Below are 24,316 nucleotides of genomic sequence, written 5' to 3' on the forward strand. Positions count from 1 at the left end.
TGCTAAAGGAGACCCAAAAAAATGCTGAAGAAAATAACACCTTCAAAAATAGGCTAACTCAATGGGCAAAAGAGGTTCAAAAAGCCAATGAGGAGAAGAATGCTTTCAAAAACAGAATTACCCAAATGGAAAAGGAGGTTCAAAAGATCACTGAAGAAAATAGTTCCTTCAAAATTAGAATGGAACAGATGGAGGCTAATGACTTTATGAGAAACCAAGAAATCACAAAACAAAACCAAAAGAATGAAAAAATGGAAGATAATGTGAAATATCTCATTGGAAAAACAACTGACCTGGAAAATAGATCCAGGAGAGACAATTTAAAAATTATGGGACTACCTGAAAGCCATGATCAAAAAAAGAGCCTAGACATCTTTCATGAAATTATCAAGGAAAACTGCCCTGAGATTCTAGAACCAGAGGGCAAAATACGTATTCAAGGAATCCACTGATCACCTCCTGAAAGAGATCCAAAAAGAGAAACTCCTAGGAACATTGTGGCCAAATCCCAGAGTTCCCAGGTCAAGGAGAAAATATTGCAAGCAGCTAGAAAGAAACAATTCAAGTATTATGGAAATACAATCAGGATAACACAAGATCTAGCAGCTTCTACATTAAGGGATTGAAGGGCACGGAATATCATATTCCAAAGGAACTAGGACTAAAACCAAGAATCACCTACCCAGCAAAACTGAGTATAATACTTCAGGGGAAAAAATGGTCCTTCAGTGAAATCGAGGACTTTCAAGCATTCCTGATGAAAAGACCAGAGCTGAAAAGAAAATTTGACTTTCAAACACAAGAATGAAGAGAAGCATGAAAAGATAAACAGCAAAAAGAAGTCATAAGGAACTTACTAAAGTTGAACTGTTTACATTCCTACATGGAAAGACAATATTTGTAACTCTTGAAACTTTTCAGTATCTGGGTACTGGGTGGGATTACACACAAAGACAGAGAGAGAGAGAGACAGAGACAGAGACAGAGACAGAGACAGAGAGACAGAGAACACAGAGTGAATTGAATAGGATGGGATCATATCTTTAAAAAATGAAATTAAGCAGTGAGAGAGAAATATATTGGGAGGAGAAAGGGAGAAATGGAATGGGGCAAATTATCTCTCATAAAAGAGGCAAGAAAAAGACTTTTTAGCGGAGGGAAAAAGAGGGGAGGTGAAAGAAAAACATGAAGCTTACTCTCATCACATTTGACTAAAGGAAGGAATAAAATGCACACTCATTTTGGTATGAAAACCTATCTTACAATACAGGAAAGTGGGGGAGAAGGGGATAAGCAGGGTGGGGGGGATGATGGAAGGGAGGGCAATGGGAGGAGGGAGCAATTTGAGGTCAACACTCTTGGGGAGGGACAGGATCCAAAGAGAGAATAGAAGCAATGGGGGGCAGGATAGGATGGAGGAAAATATAGTTAGTCTTACACAACACAATTATTATGGAAGTCATTTGCAAAACTACACAGATATAGCCTATATTGAATTGCTTGCCTTCCAAAGGGAATGGGTGGGGAGGGAGGGATGAAGAGAAGTTGAACTCAAAGTTTTAGGAACAACTGTTGAGTTCTGTTCTTGCTACTAGGAAATAAGAAATATAGGTAAAGGGGTATAGAAAGTTATCTGGCCCTACAGGACAAAAGAGAAGATGAGGACAAGGGAAGGGAGGGATGATAGAAGAAAGGGCAGATTAGTGATAGGGGCAATTAGAATGCTCGGTGTTTTGGGGTGGGGGGAGGGGACAAATGGGGAAAAAATTTGGAACCCAAAGTTTTGTGAAAATGAATGTTAAAAGTTAAATAAATAAATTTAAAAAAAGAAAAAGAAAAAGGAGTATGACAAGGCTGTATATTATCCTCTTATTTATTTAACTTATATGCAGAGTACATCACTTGATGTACCAGGCTGGATAAATCAGAAGCTGGAATTAAGGTTGCCAGGAGAAATATCTCAGACATGTAGATGATACCACTTTGATTGCAGAAAGTAAAGAGGAATTAAGAAGACTTGATGAGAAGTATAAAGGAGTATAAAAACTGGCTCAATGTGTAACATTAAAAAAAAAAAACCTCTCTGAAACTAGAAATCAGTATAAAGTTAGACATGTGTAGACAAAATCCAAACACCAAAGAAAGTATACATCTTTAACATACAGATATAGCTGCCTAGAAAGTCACCGATGCAGAAGCTCTAAATCTGATAGCAAAATACCATATTCTCACTTTGTGACTTTAGCCTAGTCATCTTAACCCTATTTGTAAAACAGAATTATATGAGCTGCACCACAAAGATGCCATGAAGAATAGCCACTTTCATGCCTATAAACTCTTACCATTGCCAAACTTTAATGTAGGTAATGACACAGATTATTATAATTACCTGTTATAGAAGCACTTAAATATATGCCACTCAGAAATCAATTTCATAAACCTTATTACATAACACTACAACAGACAAAATGTCTGTTGCTTCATTCAGAAAGAAACAAAATCTATTAACAATCCCTTCAACAAAGAATACCATATTATTTTAATTAGCATAAGAAACAAAAAGTGCTATACCCCAAGGTCATTCAAATAGTTAGAAATGCTAGAAATCCATTAAAAATCTATCAGACCTATTAGTCCCAAAACAGGATCACAGAAAGCCTGAAAGTAGTCCATTCAAAGACTCATACCATGATGAGAAATACTAAAATAAAAGATATAAGTGAAATTAAGTTGTATGTTCTTCATGGAAAGCACCTTAAAGAACGGTATATAAATCATCAAGAACTATTTTACATTGGTCTGTGACATGCCTGAAAACCTTTAAAACTCTCAAAAAACGGCCAGCCCAAGACTGGATGATTCCATGTTCTCTTAAAAATTTTAATGCTATGTTTTCTCTCACTCATTTCAATTCTTCTATGCAACATATCTAAGGTGAAAATGTATTTAATAGGAATGTATGTGTAGAACATATATAAGATTGCACATCATCTCAGGGAGGGAGTGGAGAGGTAGGGGGGAAGAAGGCAGAGGGAGGGGAAAAAAATCTAAGCTATGTGGAAGTGATTGTAGAACACTGAAAACAAATAAAATAATTAAATAAAAAATTTTAATGCTATTTTCTTCAAAGCATTGTAACAAAAGTAAAACTAAAATTAAAACCATATTCTACAGATAACTTTAAAGAAATTTTCTCCAACTGCATTTCCAACGGGGAAAATGGAAAAGGTAGTATGCTCCAATTAAATTACAAAATTAAATTTTTCTCATTAAAAATACAACATCACAGTCTATAGAACTCAGAAGTATAAAATAAATCAAATATTTTTTAGAGCTAGATTTTTGCTGTACATTTGGAAAGAGATCCATTTCCAACCCAATACAACAGTGAAAACACTTGGATCCTACTACCACTACAAAATCCCTCCACTGAGATTATAAACTCTGAGGGCTGAGGTTATTTTTGCCTTTCTTTTCATCTCTGTTGCTCAGCATAGTGCCTTGAATATAATATGGTTCAAGTAAATTCTTAGTAAATGCTTATTAATTGATTTATCTCTTATTTATCCTTGCAGCATTATGGTAATATAGGTACTTAAAAAATTCTCAAGTATTATTAATGAATTTATGAACAAACAGAACAATCCTCATTTTAAAGATAATAAGAGATCCAGAAAGAGATTACTGAAGGGATTGCTGAAAGTATGCTAAGACCTAGAAAAATAATTTAAGAATTAATCAATTTCACAATATGGTAAAATGCTAATAACATTCTGGAGTCAAAAGCCCTGGATTCAATTTCCAGCTATACTATCTTGACCTTGAAGAAAGAAGACTCTTAATTTTCTTAGTACATAAAATGAAGGTGCTGGACTGGATAACCTCTTAACATCCCTTACAGTCTTAAATCCTATCTTAAATCCTATGATTCGATAATCTTTTAATTTGCTCTTATTCAGCAATTTCAAGTATCTAGTTTCAGAAGCCAAGAGATATTCATGTTGGACTTCAACATATATGGATCAATAAAGTCATCCATTTGCAGGGTATAAAAAACATAAGAATATAGTCTGGCTGCTTCCTCTCGTCATTAATTCTTCATAAAACTTATAAATGGTTAAGGTACTCAAGGCAGACTAGAACAACTCTGATTAGAATCCATCAGAGAATTCAGCAAGTGAGAAAATTATTTGGTTTGTTCTGTACCTCTACTGAAATTCTTTTCTTCTAAAACAACTTTGAAGGAATTTAGAATTCTGATCAATGAAATGATAAAGTACAAATCCAAAGGACTGAAGAATGAGACATACATTTTCGGGCACGAACTTGGGAATTTGTTTTGCCAGACTACACGTATTTATTATGAACGTTTTCTTTTTCTTCATTGTTCATTTAAAGAATAGGCAGTAGGAGGTAGAGATAATGTTTGTAAAAACAGAAATTTAAAAATTAGTTTCTTCTATACTTTCAATATCTAAGTCAGGTGTCACTCCTCTGTACTGTCTTATCTGTGTCTAAACCCACAAATAAATGAGATTTCTTCTCACTCAAATTTTCTCAGTTTACTGAACTGGGACCCCAGTCTCAGTCCTTATGTCACCTGTAAGTACACACACACACAGAGTTGCCCCCCAGTATCTCTCCTCTTCTTATCAGAGTGCTATCCCATACAATAAATAGCATTTTTAAAGACAAAATTTTTAATAAGAAAAAATCAGCTTAATTGATCAATATATTGAAAACAATCTGAGAATATGTGCAATGTACAACATTAGTGGACCTCCAACCTCTGCAAAGGTATGTGGTATATTAAATCCCTTAAAGAAAGGCAAGTTTGGGAGCAATCAAGACAGAGGAGTGAAAGGAAGAATTTTATCCTGGACAGACGAGCACACCTCCTTGACAAATATCTAGAAAATGCATCAAACTGATTTCTAATTGGGAAAGCCAAGAAAAAATCACAGTGAGTCATTTTTCTAGCCCAGGGAAGCTTAAGAAAGCCAGAGAGGTTTGCTGACACTGGGAAAGAGAGAAAGAGGATGTGAAGGAGGACACCCCATTATGAAGCCAACAACCAGGGATTAAAAGGGGGTCGAGCCAGGATGCCAAGGAAGGAAGTATCAGGGCAGAAAGAGATCCCAGGGAATCCCCAAACAAGCAGTGAGTGCAGGAATTTGGTAGCTTTGTGAACCACCATCCAGTTCTGGGTCACATAACCAGGCCTGGGAGCAGTGGTCCTGGGCTAGGATCCAGGTTATACACTGACCAAGGAACAAGTTCTAAAAACAAACTGCAGCTGTATGGCTCTGATGTCAGAAGCAGAACTACTAGTAATTCAGTTCTAATATTTAACAAAGTACATAAGCTTAGAGTGAAATAACTTGGGCAGGAGTCCTAGATCAAAGGGGAACAAGCAGTTCCATCACTCTGAACCTACAGAACCTCTCAACCATCTAATAGTGGCTGAGTCTAGCAACAGTTTACTGAAACCTCAAACAAGGCCAAATCAAGATACCCAAACCTAGTCCAGAAACTTGCAGAGCTCAAACCAGGATGGCAGAGAACAGACTTCAACCTACATGACACCACTTTAAGGAGCACTGAAAGCTTTTGGGCTTCCAATATGAACTAGATATGAAAGCAGCAGAAAGACACATAAGAGAACATAAGTTCAGGCAATACATCCTCCTCAAAATTACAAAGAGCTTGGCACCAACATAAAGTCCAAAATCAAGAAGTAGCAAACAAACAAAAAGAATACAATCACAAAGAGCTATTATGGCAACAGGAAAGGTCAAGACACAAACACTGAAGAAAAGAATGACCTGAGAACATGTATAAGCAAAATTTCAAGAAAAGTCCAACAGAGTTCCTAGAAGCTGAAACAAGACTTACAAAATATTATTTTAAAAATCGAACAAGAGCAGCTGAAGAAAAATGGGAAAAGAAGCAAGAACTAAGAAAGATTTGAAACTAGTTTAGAAAAAGATTAGTTTTAGAAAAAAATCTTACTGAAGAAAATAATTCCTTGAAAATTAGAATTGCCCAAATGAACGTTAATGGCTCTATGAGACATTAATAAAGTTGAAAGACTAAAAAAAATATAAAAGAAAATGTGAAATATCTTATAGGAAAAACAAAGGATCTGGAAAATAGAACAGGGTAATACATTTTAAGTCAACAGACTACCTGAAAGCCATAAACAAAAGAAAAAGAGGTTAGACATCATATTTCAAGACATCATAAAAGAAAAACCATCCAGATATTCTAAAACCAGAGGGTAAAGTAAAAACTGAAAGGATCCATTGGTCACTCCCTGAGAGAAACTCCTAAATGAAAACAGCTGGGAATATCAAAACCAAAATCTAGAGGTTACAGGTGAAGGGAAAGATAGTGCAGGCAGCTAGAAACAAAGAATTCAAGTACCAGGGAGCCACATTCAGCATCATTCTTACATGATTTAGCAGCCACTGTTAAAAGCAGTTGTCCCAGGTGAAATTCAATGAAGGGAGGTGGAGGCACATTTTTTTTCTACGCAAGATAACATTTTATTAATAGGAGTACTACCACTACCTGTCAAAAGAATGGGTCAAAGGCTGCCTCAGTTTAGCCAAAGACCTGGAAATGAAGATGCAACTTCCTTTTTATGAACAGAAAAAAGAACAGAACAGACTTAAGTGAGAAAAAATACAGGGTTGGTATCGTGGGATTGGGGACAACATGATAGTCACATAGCTGATCAATTTCCTTAATGAATATTGATGTGAAAATTTTAAATAAAATATCAGAAATAAGGTTACACCAATATATCACAAAGATCATATACCAAGACCAGGCTGTAACTGTACAAGGAATGAAGGGCTGCTTCAATATCAGGAAAAGTAATAAGCATAATTAGCCATTAATAACAAAAAACATTAGATTATTTCCCACAGTTACATTAAAAAAACCTTTAGACAAAATATGACACCCATTCCTGTTAAAAACACTAGAAAGAATAATAATAAACAGAGCTTTCCCTAACGTGTTAAGTAGTTATCTATCTAAAAACAAGAGTTGGTATTATTTGTAATGAGGACAAATTAGAAGTCTTTCCAGAAAGATCAAGAGTGAAGTTGGAATGTCTATTATCACCATAACATTCAATATTATATTAGAATTATTGTGGTACAATAGTATTATAATACTGTGGTTGTATTTATTGGTAGCCACAGCAATTTGAAAAGGAAAAAATAACCCAAGGAATAATAATAGAAAAAGAAGAAACAAAACTATCTTTTTTACAGATGATATCATGATTTCCTTGGAAAGCCCTTGCAATGGCTTACTTACAGAACCCTAAATAATCAACTAAAAAACTAATTAAAACAATTAACTCCAGTACCATTGCGGGACATAAAATATACCCACATAAATCATCAACATTTTTGCATATTAATTTACCAACAAAATCCAGCAAGAAGATTTAAAAATAGAAATTCCATTTAAAATAATGTAAAACAAACATAAAATACTTAAGAGTCTACCTGTTAAGGCACACATAAGTCCACACACAATTATATGAACACATTTATAAAATACTTCAAATAAAGACAAATCTAAATAACAGGAAAAATATTAACTGTTCATGGGTATGCTCAGCCAATACCACCTAAATTAATTTACTTATTCAGTGGCCTATCAATCAAACCACTAAAGTGTTACTTTACAGAGCTAGAAAAAAATTACAAAAGTCACCTGAAGGAACAAAGAGTCAAGAATATCAAGGCAATGATGAAAAAAAATGGGGAGGGAGGCCCTAGCAGTACCAGATCTCAAACTATACTACAAAGTAGTAATTGTCAAAAAAACCCAAAACTTTGGTACTAGGTAAGAAAAAGAGAGGTTGATCAGTGGAAGAGATTAGGTGTACAATGTAAAAGAATAAATGAGCACTGAAAAAATGCTGTGTTTGATAAACTCAAAGATTCCAGCTATTGGGACAAGAACTTCCTATTTGACGAAGACTGTTGCAAAAACTGGAAAGTTGCCTGGCAGAAACCAGGTATAGATCAACATCTCATACCATATATCATGAGTTCCAAATGAGTCCATGATTAAGATATAAAGGGTAAGATCATAAGCAAATTGTTAGATCATGGAAGAAATTACCTGTCAGAATTATAAATAGGGGAAGAGTTCATGACAAAACAAGAAAATTTCACAATAGGTAAAATAACTTGGATTACATAATATTTAAAAAATCTGAAAAAACAAATGCAGTTACAAGTAGAAACAGGAAAAAAATCTTTGTAGTTAAGTTTTTATGATAATAGGATTCATTTCCAAGCTATACAGGGAACTGAGTCAAATTCATAAGAATAAGAGCCATTAACCAATTGATAAATGGTCAAAGGATATAAACATACAGTTTCGGAGCAAAAAAATACAAGCTATCAATACTTCTACTTTAAAGTTATCTAAATCACTAAAAATAAGAGAAATGCAAATTAAAACAACTCTGAGACATCACCCTCAAGTTCATTAGACTGGCAACGCTGACAAAAAAGGAAAATAACAAATGCTGGAGAGGCTATGGAAAAACAGGTATTATAAAGTGGAGCTGTAAACTGATCTGACCTTTCTAAATGGCAATTTGAAATGACACCCAAAAAGCTATTAAATTGTGTATAATCTGACCCAGTGATACTGCTAGTAGGTCTACATTTCAAAGAGATTAAAGAGGAAAAAGATTCATATGTATAAAAATATTTATAGCAGCTCATTTTGTGGTGGCAAAGAACTGGAAACAGGATGACCATCAACTGGTGAATGGCTGAATAAGTTACTTATATGAATGTGATGTAATATTATAAGAAATGATAAAGAGGATGGTTTCAGGAAAACCTGGGAAAATTTGTGTAAATAGATGTGAAATGTAGTTAAGAGAACAATTTAAACAATAACAAAAGTATCGTAAAGTCAATCAACTTTTAAAGACTTAGTAACACTGATCAACACAATGACCAACTGCAGTTCCACAGGATTCATGATGAAACATGTATCCACCACTAGAGAGAAAGTTGAGGGATTCAAGAGTACAGACTGAGGTATTTTTTTCCTTCCTCTTTTTTTTTTTTTTGAACATGGCCAATGGAGAATGTTTAACATGACTGAACATAAATTGTAAGGATTTTGTTTTTCTTGCCTTTTCAATAGGTGGGGGGAGGAAAAGAAGAAAGGAAAGAATTAAGAACTGAAAATAAAATAAACTTGTATTGTAAAAAATGGTAGGACCAACATCTGACACCACATACCAAAATAAAGGCCAAATGGGTACATGCTCCAGATATAAAGGCTGATACTATAAACAGATTAGGGGAGCAAGGAGTAGTTAATCTGTCAGATTTATGGAGAATGAAAGAATTTATGACCAAACAAGAGATAGAGAACGTTATGAAATGCCAAATGGATATTTCTGATTATATTAAATTGAAAAGTTTATGTACAAAGTCAATGCAACCAAGATTAGGAGGGAAGCAGAAAACTGGGAAAGAATTTTTACAACTAGTGTCTCTGATAAAAGTCTCATTTTTAAAATATATAGAGAACTGAGTCAAATTTACAAGAATACAAGTCATTCCTCAATTGAAAAATGGTCAAAGGATATGAACAAGCAATTATTGGAGGAAGAAATTAAACTATCTATAGTCATATGAAAAAATGTTCCAAATCACTACTGATGAGAGAGATGCAAATCAAAGCAACTCTGAGGTACCACATCACATCTATCAGATTATCTAACATGACAAAACAGGAAAATGATCAATGTTGGAGAAGATGTGGGAAAGTTGGAACACTAACTCATTGTTGGTGGAGCTGTGAGCTAATCCAACCACTCTGGAGAGCAATTTGGAACTATGCCCAAAGGGCTATAAAAATGTACATACTCTTTGACCCAGCAATATTGCTTCTAGTACTGTATCCTAAAGAGATCATAAAAATGGGAAAAGGTACCACATGTACAAAAATATTTATAGTAGCTCTCCTTGTGGTGGCCAAGAACTAGAAATTGAGGGGATGCCCATCAACTGGGAAATGGCTGAACAAGTTGTGGCATATGAATGTAATGGAATACTATTGTGCTATAAGAAATGACCAGAGTCAGACTTCAGAGAGGCTTGGAAAGACCAATGAACCAATGCTGAGTGATGTGAGCAGAACCAGGAGAACATTGAACACGGTAACAGCCACATAGCTCTTCTCAGCCATGCAAGGACCCAAAACAATTCCCAAGGACACATGATGGGAAAATACCATTCACATCCAGAGAAAACTGGAGTCTGAATGCAGAGCAGAGCAAACTATTTTCCTTTTGGTTTTATTTTTTCTTTTTTATGGCTTCTCCCATTCATTATAATCCTTCTATACAACATGACTAACATGAAAATGTGTTTAACAGGAATGCATGTGTAAAGCCTATATCAGATTCCAGGCCATTTTGCGGAGGAAGGGGGAAAAAATTTAAAACTTATCAAAGTGAATGTTGAAAACTAAAAATAAATAAATTAACTTTAAAAAATGGTACGGTCCAAGGGATTCAAGTTAATTCTAAGATAAGCTTCAAAAGATCCTATGCTAAACTCAGGATTTTCTTCCCTGACATGAGGTCAGTATGAACAAAGTGTCTCCCTTAGACCAATTCAATCTATCTAGTCTGCCCTTTCTAGAAAGACTAGCAGAAACCAGGCAAGTGCAAATTCAGCCACGTTCAATTTGATGTATAATACATGTATTATCCCCTTTTTATAAATAAGAGAACTTAGGATCATAAACATTAAGTGACTTGACAAAGATTACACAGTTAAGTGTTAGATGTGGGAGTTTAAGCAGTTTCCCGTATCCCCGGTATTGTTTACACTGACAGGAGGAAAGCAGCTGCTACTACTACTTTTAAACCTTACACATCACTATCACTGGGCAGTAAAGTTATATGTATTTCCTCAAGAAAGTCTCTCTAAGAAATCCTATTAATAAGTTTCTAAAGTTCCTACATTCCAGAACTACCATAGCTCATCTTGGGAAAATACCTACAAGGATGATAACCTATAGGCTTTGCTCCAAATGCCTCAAGATTAGTGTCTAAAGCCAGTGGTTCTAACTATAAGGTATTCAGAGATAGGGACAGCACCTATTTCTCCCTACTAAAGAATCTCAATTTCCCTATTTTAAAATTGTGGTCCAGGGCTCACTGATATCGGGCTCAGTTCATCTGTAAATTGAAGAAGCTGGACAATTTATAATGCCACTGAAGCATTAACATTCTACAGTTTTTATGATATTTAAAGGAAATGGAACAAAGACAAATTCAAAGGCCTCTAGAGGAGAAATAATGGCAGAAATCGCTAATCGAATCTCAAACATGGTTATGTTTTAGATAGAGCATAAGTATAAAGCACAATGTTTTCTCTTGTTCCACAAATCCCTTCTCCTCAAGCCTTTTGCCTCCTACTACCTTCCTTGCCCTCTCCTTATCCCTAATGGATTCCAATGGTCCCAATAAAAATGTCCCATATCCTTCCTTCAAAGTGAACAGAATTAGAAGTCACTGAGGATGGATGAATGCCTGAGACTGAGAAGTGACTTGGAAATGTGGGGGGTGGAATCTTAGGATCTCAAAGTTCATCTAGTTCTGTCTTTTTACAGATGAAGAAATTCAGTCCCAGAAAGGAAAGTGTCTTGCTCAAGGTCATACAGTAAATAACAGATGAAGAGTTTGAACTCAGCTCTTTTGATTTCAAATGCAGTATTCTAAGACATCACTGAGGTAGGCATTGTGATCATGAAGCTATGCTGTGGATTTAAGGGACAGAAAGGAACTCGTAAGAAAAAACAAGTAAGACAAGAGAGATGTACTCAACTGAAATGTTCACTGGCAAAGCAGAGGGAGATACTTAACTCTGGTGAAATGCTAAAGGAGATACGCAGGATAGTGGAGATTGAGAGAAATCCCACCATGAAGATGAAAATGTCTGAATGAGAATGTCTCAGTTATCTGAGGAAATTTAGTCCAGATAACTTCTAAGGTCCCTTTTAGCTCTAAAATCTAAAGATATCATTTGTGGAACATATCATTATATCATTAGTGGAAGTAACTCATAACCTTGAGGAGTTTTCAATCTGGTTAGGGGGAAAAAGCATACTTATATGAAATACAGTCTCTCCAACCAATCTTGGGGTGGCCTCTGTTCCAATATTGCTACCAGTTGAAATCTTACTAATTCTTCAAGGTCCTGCTCAAATGTCACTTCCTCTTATTAATAAGCTTTCCCTAATTCACTATCCCCCAAGCTGAAAATAATCTTTCCTTTGTCTGATCTCATAGCACTTTATGGTAATCTTATGCACTTTTAGCCTATCTGGCATAATATTTGTGTACTTCTCTTCTTTCTTCTACTATACTGTAAATTTCTTAAGAGCAGTACGAAGTCATAGATCTTTGTATCTTCCCCAGCACCCAACACAGTGCATTACACATGACAGGTATTTACTTGTTTGTTAACTTAATAAAACATAAAAAAGCATGAGAGACTATACAAATATCTAAGATTTAGACATTAGAGATAGGTGCTGAATCACGAGTTTAGGTAGGCTGGTCCTCAGATGACAATCTCTCAGTCGACCCACACCTGAAGCCCTGTCAGCTTGATAGGACCTATCAGATCAAATACCCCACTGGCATAGCTTCAAAAGCAAGGGATCAACTCCATGATACAATGGGACATCAAAGGATAACTTTAGTGGAGGTATGCCTGACATGACTTTCAATTTTCTTCTTATTTTGTTATATTTTATATAGTAGTAATCATTAGATGTGCATATTATCATATCCTGCTTTTCTTCTTAATAATATTTCTCATATGCATTTTCATGTATCAATACAGTCCACAATTATGTATTAGCTACATACGATTTCTTAAGTTCGGGATCAGAAGTCTTCCTGCTTCTGCTTCCTTCCAGTTCAGAGGAAAAAGTGGTCAAACCAAATCACAACTAATAGGTGGACCTGACAAGCTCCAAAGGAGACTGAAACTTTAACTGTGAACACTACTCTAGACAGCAATTCAGTTATTAAAGCTATGAAATGACAAATTTGGACTAGATAATTTCTAATGACCTTTTTGGCTCTAATATTCTAGAACACATATTTATGTGTACATCTGTATGGCCATGTGTACAAAATGAGATAGTGGTTGGGAAAATAGAGCAGTGGTGAGAGGTCTCATCCTTTAAGACCAAGTAAGCTCAGAATAATTATCCAACTGGGTTATGAGTACCTCTAGTTATAAAGAGTTTCATTTGCCACAGTTGGGAATTCAGAGCAACACGTCACTTTCAGATTCATTTGTGAAGTCATTTTTTAAGTGGTACTTTCCGTAAGTTTTGTAGGTAAAAGTGCTTGTTCTATGTCGACATTCACCAGAAAGCCTGAACCAATTTTCATTTCCCTTAGAAATACATTAGGTTTATCTATTTCTCCATACTCTTGCTACCAATAGGTTTCATAATCTTCATTTTTACTAGTTTAATAGGTATGATACTTTAAAGTTTGTTTTGCATTTCTTAAAATACATCAATTTTTTTTAATTGCCATGTGAAATAAAATTCTGTACTTTTCTCTAATCTTTAACTTATTTTTTATCTAATCACCCTGCATTCTAGTCTGATTCAAAAGCCCTTTTACAAGGTCAGTCTTCAACCCTTGGGGTGGCCTACTTATCTCCCAGTAGCCCAAAGGCCATCTTCACTCTGTGTCAACAACAAACTGTTTACTAACAATAAAGGGAAGACCTCAAGTTTTGTTTTCAGTCTGGTGGTACTCCAAGCTACTATGTGGGGGGTAGCAGAGAGGGGGAGAGAAAGGGAAAGGGAGAGTGAAAGGGAGAGTGAGAGGGAGAGTGAGAGGGAGAGGGAGTGTGTGTGTATGTGAAGGGGGAATGTTGGGGGGGGGGATGCCAAGATAAGGAGAAGAAAAAATAGACACCCCTCCCCCCCCCTTTTTTTTTGCCTTACAGACCAATCAATACAGTTAAAGTGTACTGACCACTTTAACAAGAGTGAAACAGTTCCCCACCCCCCTTTTTCTGGCCAGTATTGGTTATCTTGCATATAACTATGAAGTTATAGTAAGGAATTCTGGGTATTCACTAGCAATAGCTTGAAACAGTTGCCTTAATTCCCAATTTAAGGAAACCATACTTTACCCAGAACACAAGATCCTGAATAAAATTTAAGTGTCTTTTGAAAAGTTTTTAATTTATTTTATGACAAAGGATAAAGGTGGTCTATGGTTGGGAGCTTAAAGAACCTGGGGAAGGGTAATGACAATAAAAGATAGGGAATAAAAGTTAGGGGAAAAAAAGGAAAGTCATAAGGTAAGATGAAATAGATATTTTGAGCTTAAGGTAATATCCTTAAGCACAGTATCCATATTCTCTAGTGCAATGATCATAGATTTAGAGTCAGAAGCACTAGGCAGCACAGTAGATACAGCACAAGGCCTTGAGTCAGAAGATCTGAGTTCTAATTTGACCTCTAACACATGCCAGCTGTGTGACCTGAGGAAGTCACTTAACCTTTGTCTGCCAAAGTTTCCTCATCTGTAAAATGTGAAGATCAAAAGAGATAACTGTAAAATGCTTAACACAGTGTGCGCGGCATATGGTAAAGTGAGGTTTAAATGCTATTTATTATTATTATCATCACACCCACTCTCTCATTATTATTGAAGAGGAAACTGAGATGCAAAGGGGTTAAATGACTTGTTATGGGTCAGTCAAGTAGTAGCAGGTCCTCTTATTCCAAATCCAGAGTTGTTTTTACACCATTCATGATTAATCAGTGACTGTGCAATTCATCTACTACGTCCCGTCAATACAGATAAAACACTTTCTTTAAATTTCCTAATCCATTAACCCTCTTATCTCTCTCCCCTCCCTTTTCTACTACCACTATTCCTTTATAGCCTTGTTTCTGGTTCACTTACTCTCCAGCTTCTGGAAAAGAAAGACCTTCAAGGAAGAACCACCACAATCTGGTGGTCTCTTGGTCCTCCAGTTCTCAAGTGTTGGCTTATTAGAAATAACTAGGCTATAATAAAAACTGGTTCAAACCCCCAAAACTGATTTTTATTGGGAAGCAAATTTAACACTATAAAATGAGAAATATTAACTGCACATCAATCAATGTATTTGGTAGGGAAACAAGAAATTTAAGGAAGAGAAGTTTCTCAGTAAATATGTAATTAAGCAAAGGAAATGGATGGATTTCAATTCCACAGCCAACACTTACTAATCTTATGGAATATCTTCATCAGTTGTAGTAGTACCCTAAGTTACCATCTTCTTGATCTGCCAAGTGAGAGGGATATTCTTGTTCCCTCAGTCTGGGCACCTGATCCACTGAAGAAACACAAAACTAACTTTCTAATTCTCATAAAGTCACAGAATGTCAGAGTTAGAAGGACCATTAGAGTTCACTGAGTTCAAATGCCTTATTTTATAGATGTAGAAATAGGCCAAAAGAGGTGATGTGACCTCCTCAGCATTACACAGCTCATTAGTGAAAGAGCCACAACTGGAACCTAGAGCATCTAACATCCAAGCCAACATTCTTTCCATTACACCATGTTGCCTCCCACTCTAGAGAAACAAAATCCCTCTCTCCAATGGCTCCTCTCAGATCAGTCCTACTATTGAGACCTTAAATTCTCAATGGTTAGGAGAAAAAGTGCCCTGAAAACATGCTAGAAAAGGAGAGATGATCCAATCCCCTTACATGGAAAATGACAAAGAATTCACAAATTCTTCTAGTCCAGAACTGACTGTAATTTTAGTTTTTTTTAAAGCTAATCACTAAATTTAATCAAATAATATCACAACATGCTAATCAGGCTAAACTTTATAACAAGAGATTAGGCTAGTTTTTTATTTAGTTCTCCAAAGATAAGCTGTTCCACAATTTTAAAATAAAAACCTAACAACATATCATAATGCTTTTTTTTCTGTAGAAGACTGAACAAAGAAAACAATATTTAGTATATATACCTATAACATTCTGATGGGAGGAGGAGGAATTGAACTGAGAAAGCTTGACTTGAAATGTCATCAATATATAGAATTCTTCATGAGGAAACTACATTTACTAATACAGACGGCAACTGTTCTAAACCTTAAATGTCAGAAGTTTACCTGGGGCACTAAGAGGGTAAGATAGATGCCATAGTGGATAAAGGGTCTGTCTCCCCTCACCCAACATCAGGAGGATCTGAGTTCAAATACAGTCTCAGACACTTACTAGTTGTGTGACCCTGGGAAAGTCACTTAACCTTGTTTGCCTCAGTTTGCTCACCTGTAAAATGGACTGGAGAAGGAAATGGCAAACCACTCCAGTATCTTTGCAAGAAAACTCCAAGTGGGGTCATGGGAATTGGTCCTGACTAAAATGACTCAACAACAACAAAGGGAGTAAGTGATATGCCCAGATTCACAGTTAATATGTATGAACCCAGGTCTTCCTGACTCCAGGTTAGCTCTCTCTATTATGTCATGCTTCCTCCTCTCTGAAAATCTTATTCAATATTAAAGGCACAAAAAAGCAATAAAAAATTAAAATGCCATACTTATTTCTCATTTCCTAAGAAATTATGTATCTCTCAATTTTTTCAGAAGGTCAAAATATCAGCTTAAATCATACCACTTATAGATAGTAAACAGAGTTACATAATAACACTGACTCCCACACCACTTCCTATCTAACAATCTCAAAACACTTTACAAATACTACTTCTCCAAGCTTGGTACCAGAGACACTTAAGTTGCAGAAATAAATATAGTCCTGGCTGCTACATGCAATTTCAATTCTGAGAAATGCAAGCATATAATCAGTCCACATATTTGTAGAGAGGGAGCATCAAGGGTCTTTGTGATATCATTGTAACTTGAAGATGGAGGTTCATGTTCACTCACTGCCAAAATGGAGTGAAAACCGCACCTCATCCAGACTATAAAACACCCATCTCCCTTCTGAATATTTATTGATTAGCTCATTTTACTTTTTGCAAATGCTGAAAAACATGTTTATAAATATTCTATTATTAGCAAAACTGTAACCTCAGAAGAAATGAGTCTACGTAGAATATCACCACAATATTTAATAGACTAACCTAAACAATTACCCAGGAAAGTTAAAAGTACTCTTTATTTTGAAAAATTAGTCAACTGAGGATGTAAGAATACTTGTAAATAGGTTCATGTTATCAACATTACAGTTTAGAATGTAAAAGCTGTAATTTTCATTGGACATTATTCAACATGCTTACTCTTAAAAATGTGAAACATATTCACACAGCTATTTTTCCATCAAATTTTTATCAACCAACATTGCACCTTGTATATTAAATAAAACTATAAGCTCAAGAATGAGACTACTGTAGAAAAAAAATTTATAGTGGCAATAAAAATTAGCTTCCAAAATCTCACAAACCTTATTATGAATCTATTTTCAAGGAATCAAAGTTGAAGTATTTGGTATAATCTCATTTTAATATGAAATGTTTTAAATTTAGATTATAGAAGTTAAACATTTTGAAATTTTCAGTGGTCATTAATTTGGCAAGTCACATAACAGTCAAACTGTGCAATTAATAACCTTATCTTCAAATAGAATTTAAAATTTTGTGCTGACACAATTTATCTAAGATTATTCAAAAATATTAAATATGATATTAGTAGCCCTCATCACATACTCAGCAGCTACAAATTCTATTTTTCCCTTACCAATATGAAAAAGGCTTATCCTGAAGAAAATAATGCATGATCAACTATATGAATCTCATATAGACGATGGAAAAGATTCTAAGTTTTCATAGCTATTTGGAAAGTTCCCAAAATTAGACATGAAGTAAATAACATTTTAAATATTATTTTTACTATGATAGCTTAATTTGCCATACTCTCTATGAAACCTTAAAAAAAAAGTTATTTTTTTTAATATTACCTCAGTTTAATTTCCGCATACATATGAGAGGTAAAAAAGCCTTCTAAATAGTAAGTAAATTTGCCAGAATGAAGACCTGATGTTTCAAGGAAGCTTGCTACAGTTAAGGTTTTTATTTGTAGCTACATGTTGAAAACAACATACTCATCTCCCTCTGCCAAACTAGCTCCTCTTCCCAAATTCTTTATTACCAGCAATAACATCATTCTCTCCTGGTTCTTGAGACTTAAATAATTTGATTCACAGTGCCACACTTTCACGGATCAAGCTAGGAGGACCTCAGAGGTAACACAGTCCAATCCCCTCTTTTACAGTTGGGCAAATTGTGGTGCAAAAAGGTAAAGTGTTTTCCCAACGGTCACAAAGGTATTACACAGCAGAGCCACTCAGTTTACACCATCTTCTCCCCATCCTTATTGCTGTCATCTACCAAATTCCAAGTCACTTTTGCAACCTTCTAAAAGATTTTGATACTAGGCTCATGAGCTTCTTCTCTACTCACTGTGAAAACCTAAAAGTGCTATATTATTATTAGCACTAATAATCATAATAACATTAAATGACAGGATTTGCAGCCCATCACCTTTGTCCTGCACATCCTTAAAGACACAAAGTTGGATCAATTCTTCCTTGCAAGGAACTCTAAAATTTACCCCTGGAAAGAATTTCCATCTGTAATACCACATACACCCAGATTACTACAACAGTCTCTAACCTATTATCCCTGCTTCTAATCTCTACCCATTTCAATACATGCTAACAAACACTGTAAAAGATTTGATGCTGTCTTCATATCACTCAATATGCTATCATACTTCCTTACTGCTTATGCTATAAAATCCAAATTTCTCAGTTTGACAGACACACAAGGGTATTCCAGCAATATGCTTTACTATTTGATCTCATCTTTCACAAAATCTACAGCCCCTCTGAGCCAATCAGAATTTACTACTCCTGCGTGCTGATGATCCATCCTCTTCCATTCTCTTCACCAATCCAAATCTTCCAAATCCTTCTCCAGGAAGTTCGCCATGGTTTTCCCTTTACATTCTTATACTACTTGCCTCTATCGTGAAATCTAGTACATGGGCATAGACATAGATATATGAATTACATCCATGTATACACATACTCCCTCAGATAAACTATAAAACTGAATGCCTACCAGAATGGTGACACAAAAAATATATGAGAATCAGTTTTGGGATTCTAAACATTTTCTAGCAAACTCCAAATCCATTCAATCTGATCAGTAGTTAATGGTTATTTATTTCCTAGTCTTTAAGTGGTTCTTTATAATCTAAAGCAATAATCAGTGCCTGAACGTTCCTTTAAACTGTTAAAATGTGTTCTGTTCACTTACATATAGTCAAGTATACTGATACAAAATGATACTTTTTTTTATCATATCTGTCTACAAATCAAAATCCAAAGAATTTGCCATTCAGTGTGTCTTTCTAGTGGGTAATGTAAATAAACTCAGTTTTACACCATAAGATAAAATGAACGAAAGGTTCACAAGCACAGGGTATGGTTTAATATAAAAGTAAAAGTTAAGTTCAAGTACCCTAGAAGCCACCAAGTCCAATCTCTTCCTTTTTCAGATACATCAGTGATTAAAAATAAAGGAAACAACAGCACATGAGTTCCCTTTGTATCATGCTAATGGGTCCATTTCAGGAAACCAGACTGAACCAGTCACTTTTTCTCTGATATAACTCGTAAATATCTCACCTGTATCTATAGAGCTAAAGGGAATCCAAGAGAACTGATCAAATAACACTATGGCAACACTAAAAAAAGATTAACAAGTCAATACTGGCTTACACAGTCTATTATTACACTCCTCCTATCTTTAGTGATCCTAGTAGAGACTGCACATATTTGGTAAATTCTGAATAGTGGTCAAATCCAATTATTGCAGTCACCATGACAATGAAAAGAAAAGATTTCCAAGCTCCAGGCAATGGTGCCTCATGTATTGCAAACAATATTCAATAAGACAAAAGAATCTGGACAATTTGCTGTGATGGAACTCAGGAGTCCCAAGTACTGCTGACAGAACTGCTCATCAGTAAATGAGGGAACACAGGCTGAAGAAAACAGAAATAATAATCCTAAAAACTCAGATTACTGCCTTAAAAAAAAAAAAGCAATGCTAAATTTCTCTTTTCTTCCTTAAGAAAATTTAAACATAGAACTTTGCTCAGTCCTGAAAAAATTTTTAATCCTTTCAGTACTGATTTTCAGTTCAAAATACTCTCAAAGATTACAATAACTTATTCTGGATAACATTATTTCTGAGGTCTGAGTTGCTAAATAAAACAGCTCCAATAGCTTCTACACCACACCAGCAAAACAATCTTCTTTTGTAACAGTATCTATTTAATATTTTCCCTCATGTGTCCCCGTTCACTGTTCTTACAAATTTTACTTTACTGACACCAAGAATATTACTCAGAACTACTCCTGTAAGTAATGGAAGCAGACTGGCACACCGGATTAAAGTTTACAATTGCAACAGCAAATAAGTAGATGGTCAAATGTTTACCAATGACTACCATATTTCTTTGGCCATATCAAATAAAAGTGCAAGCCTCTGGAGGTAGTCATATTTTTACATACATTTACAAAGCATTTACAAAGATCTTTAAAAATAACAAATATTGGATCATTCAGCGAGTGATCAAAGGAAGCACAATGTAACTCTTCTTTTTGAGTTACAGAAACAACAGATGAGAATTTTACCGTAAAGCTTCATTTAAGATTCAGCACAGAGAAGAGGCATAGTAAGTAGATAGAATGTTGGACTTGAAGTCAGAAGACCTGGGTTTTAATCCTACCTCCAACACTTGCTGTGTTGCTAGTCACTATGTCACTTAACAAGTCACTTAAACTCTCTTAGTCTCTGTTTCTTCTCCTCTAAAATGTCTAACAACTTATGGTGTTTACCTCAAACAGCTCTTGAAAGGCTTAAACAAGATAATACTATGCAAACATATTCACAAACTTTAAGGTGCTAAATAAATGTCAACTATATAAGCTACCTCCAAGCAGAAGTATATTTGTTTCATGACTAGGGGTGGGAAACCCTGAAAAAACAAGATTGTTAATAAAAGCACTTAAAAAACACAAATTACATAAAGCTGTAATAGCAGAAACAGGCCTCAAAAAGGAATGCAACGGAAGATGAGCAGTTGTTGGAGAGACTAATTCATACACACACACAAAGCAAACTTTATGTCATGAATAAACTTCAAAGCCTGCAGCGAGGATATCTTTTAAAGCACGCTGGGTAAGGCTACTTTATTTTTCAAGAATTCTCAATTTTTATGGCACTAGGATTCTCCCCTAAACTCTAAGGAAAAGAAAAGTTCTCTAGAAGTTATAAGTAGAGGTGACACGGGGGGGGGGGGGGGGGGGGGGGGGGGGGGGGGGGGGGGGCCAGCCCTTTCAGACACTTGAAATCAATGCAGTACTTAATTGTTAAATGGCCCAAGAAACTAGAAAGTGAAAAAGTTTACATAAACAAACCCTATGGCCTTAGGGATTATTAGAGCAGAAATATCCTGGGCTAAGGCAACAAGTGAAAAAGAGAGATCAGAGTCAAAAGACAACTCTTTAAAACAAGAAATACCCCAGGGGGTGAAAAAGTGGAGTGCTATAATTATTAAAAACAAAAAGCCAGCAGAGAAAGTAAAGAATTAAAAATACTTTATACTAATCAACAGATTGTCAAGAGCAAAGATCTTTTGGACCATGCTTCTGGAATATAACTATTATAATTGAATACTCACCTACAAAAAATAAAAGGTAACTTACTGCATAAGGCAAAGTAGGGGAGGAAAAATATGTCTAAGGAACACATGAAATACACATGAACTACACATACACTGTCTCCCTTGGCCATCCAGTGATGAAATGACAACCACAATTATCCTTTTTTTTTTTTTTTTTTGGCAGAATTTGAATCAAGACTTCTTACATGCTTTGGCCTACCAGACCTGCTATTTATCTCCTCCTTCCTGACAGAAAGGTTAATAACTGTTGTTGCTCCATGAGGCTTTTCATGAACGCTTTGTAACTGCTGTTTAATTAAACTTAATATCCTTTTGCGGTACGGAGAACGGTACTATTTTTATTACAACCATTTCAAAGGTACATAAATTGAGTTATTCAGCAAGCCCTTCCTAGCTGGCGGCCACTCACCTCCCCTTCCTCCTCAAGGAGGTGAAAACAATATCCCGGCTCCAGTTTCTCCGATCTGCTTTCTTCCCTCCCTCAGGCCAAAGCTCTTACCTGCCCATAGGTAGCTCCCTCCCTACAGGTAGCACATCCCTACCCCCCAGAGGTAACAGCGTCCGCAGGGGCCGCTCTCGGCCACCTCCTTAGAATGCACCCTCCTGGGCAGGTAAACACCCTCCCGAGGGAGTGAAACTCTCTCCCAGTCCTTCCAGAAAGAAGCTGCACCCTTTCCCACCAGCTACTCTCAGGATCCAACAGACAGCTCTTTTCCTGGAAAAACCATGACATATTTCCCTGCAGGCCCCCCGGGGCTGAGGCTGACATGAGCCAGCCCCCCGCCCCCACTTTCCAGACTGACACTACCTTCCCACCCCAGAGAGGAGATGCCTCATCTGCCTACAGCAGGCTCCGCGTGGGGGGCAAACCTTCAGGGAGAGGGAGAGAGTGTGAGTGTGAGAGAGTGTGTGTGTGTGTATGTATGTGTCTGTGTGAGTGTGAGTGTGTGTGTGCCCGTGTGCGGGGAGGAAGGAGGAAGAGGAAGGTCAACAGCCACGTTTCACACCCCACGCCGGGCACATCCCCCTAGCCTGCTGCTCCTGGGCCTCCCCGCCCCCAAACCCGTGCGTGTGTGGGGGGATTCCCACGGATGCCGGGGGCGTGGGAGCCCCCCCCCCCGCCCAGCCCGGCGCAGGGGAGGGGGCAGTCCCCGGGCCCCTCCCGCGCCGCCCCGGGCGCCGGCTCCTACTCACTGCTTGGGGAGCTGCAGGGCCGGGGCGCCCCTGCGCTGGAAGGCCCCGTCCACGAAGACGCCGTTCTTGCCGAGGCAGCGCAGGTAGAAGTGCGGCTCCTGGAAGCTGAGCTGCAGGTGGCGGCGGGAGATGAAGCTCGAGTGGCCCATGTTGAGGTCCACGGAGCCCTGCGACGAGTTGCGGCCGATCGTGACGGCGGGCTGCCGCATGAGGAACTCGAACTCGCGGCCCTCCAGCCGGGCCAGGGCCGGCCCGGGGCTCTGCCGCACCGAGGCTGCCGCCGCCGCCGCCGCCGCCGCTCCCCCGGCGGCCGGGCCGGCCGGGGCTCCCCCCAGGCCCGCAGGCGGCGGCGGCGGCGGCAGCGGCAGCGGCAACGGCGGGGGCGCCGGCTGTTGGGGCGCCGCCGGAGGAGCGGCGGACGCCGGCGGAGGTGGCGGCGGCGGCAGCGGCGGCGGAGGAGGAGGCGGCTGAGGCTGAGGTGGCAGCGAAGGCGCCGGCGCCGCGGGGAAGGCGGCGGCCGCGGCCGCGGCGCACAGCACCGGGCTGCAGGGCGCCGAGCGCAGCGCCAGCAGGGCCCGGGCGCCCGTGTCCTCCCCGACTTCAGCCATGTTCGGAGCTGCGCGGATCGGCCCCAGGCGGCGGCTCGGGCGGAGGGGCGGGGGAGGGGTGGGCGGTGGAGGGAGGGAGAGAGAGAAGGAGAGAGACAGAGAGAGGAAAGGCCGGGCCGGGCCCAGCCGGGTGGGGGAGGAGGCGAGCGCAGAAACCCGGAGCGGATCGCAGCGGCTCACGGAACGGAGCCACGCCGAGCCGCCGCACAGGCTCCCTGGCCTAAGCTCCGCCCCGCCGCGCTTCGCCTGGCCTTCTTTCCGGGCCCGGCTGCTTGGGAGAGTGGCGAATGCCAGAGCCGGGCTTCCCTGCGGAGCTTGTGGTGCGGCCTTGGCTGATGGGGGGCGGAGATGCGGACCCTTGGCCCCGGCATGTGATCATAACCACCCCTCACCCCCATCCAGGAGCCCACGCGGGACAGCCATGCTGGGCCGGGCTGCAGACGCAGGGAGCAAGCGTGCCACGAGGCCTCACGCTTGTGACACCCCAGGCCGCAGGCCGGCCCCGGGGCCCGGCTCCCGTGGGGCTCAGGATGCGGTCCCATGTGCCCCCGGGGGGCTCGGCCCTCCTGTCCATCCTGACTGCGATCTGTAAACCATCTTAGCTGGAAGCAGGGGCAGCCTCCGAGCCAAGTCAGACAACAGGAATGGGAGGAAGGAGAGCCAGCGTTGTCCAGGGCA

General features: G+C 38.3%; 1 protein-coding gene across 1 annotated transcript in view; it reads right to left on the bottom strand.

Annotated features, from left to right (window-relative positions):
* The window catches only part of FOXK1 (forkhead box K1), a 108,767-nt gene extending 85,114 nt beyond the window's left edge, over positions 1 to 23,653 (bottom strand). Inside the window, exon 1 of the mRNA XM_072597674.1 lies at positions 23,031 to 23,653. Coding sequence (XP_072453775.1) covers positions 23,031 to 23,638 — 608 coding nt within the window. The 5' untranslated portion in view covers positions 23,639 to 23,653. The remainder of the gene's footprint in view (positions 1 to 23,030) is intronic.
* Between the last annotated feature and the right edge of the window lie 663 nt (positions 23,654 to 24,316).

This window comes from Notamacropus eugenii, chromosome 3 (assembly GCF_028372415.1).
Source record: "Notamacropus eugenii isolate mMacEug1 chromosome 3, mMacEug1.pri_v2, whole genome shotgun sequence".
Taxonomy (NCBI): domain Eukaryota; kingdom Metazoa; phylum Chordata; class Mammalia; order Diprotodontia; family Macropodidae; genus Notamacropus; species Notamacropus eugenii.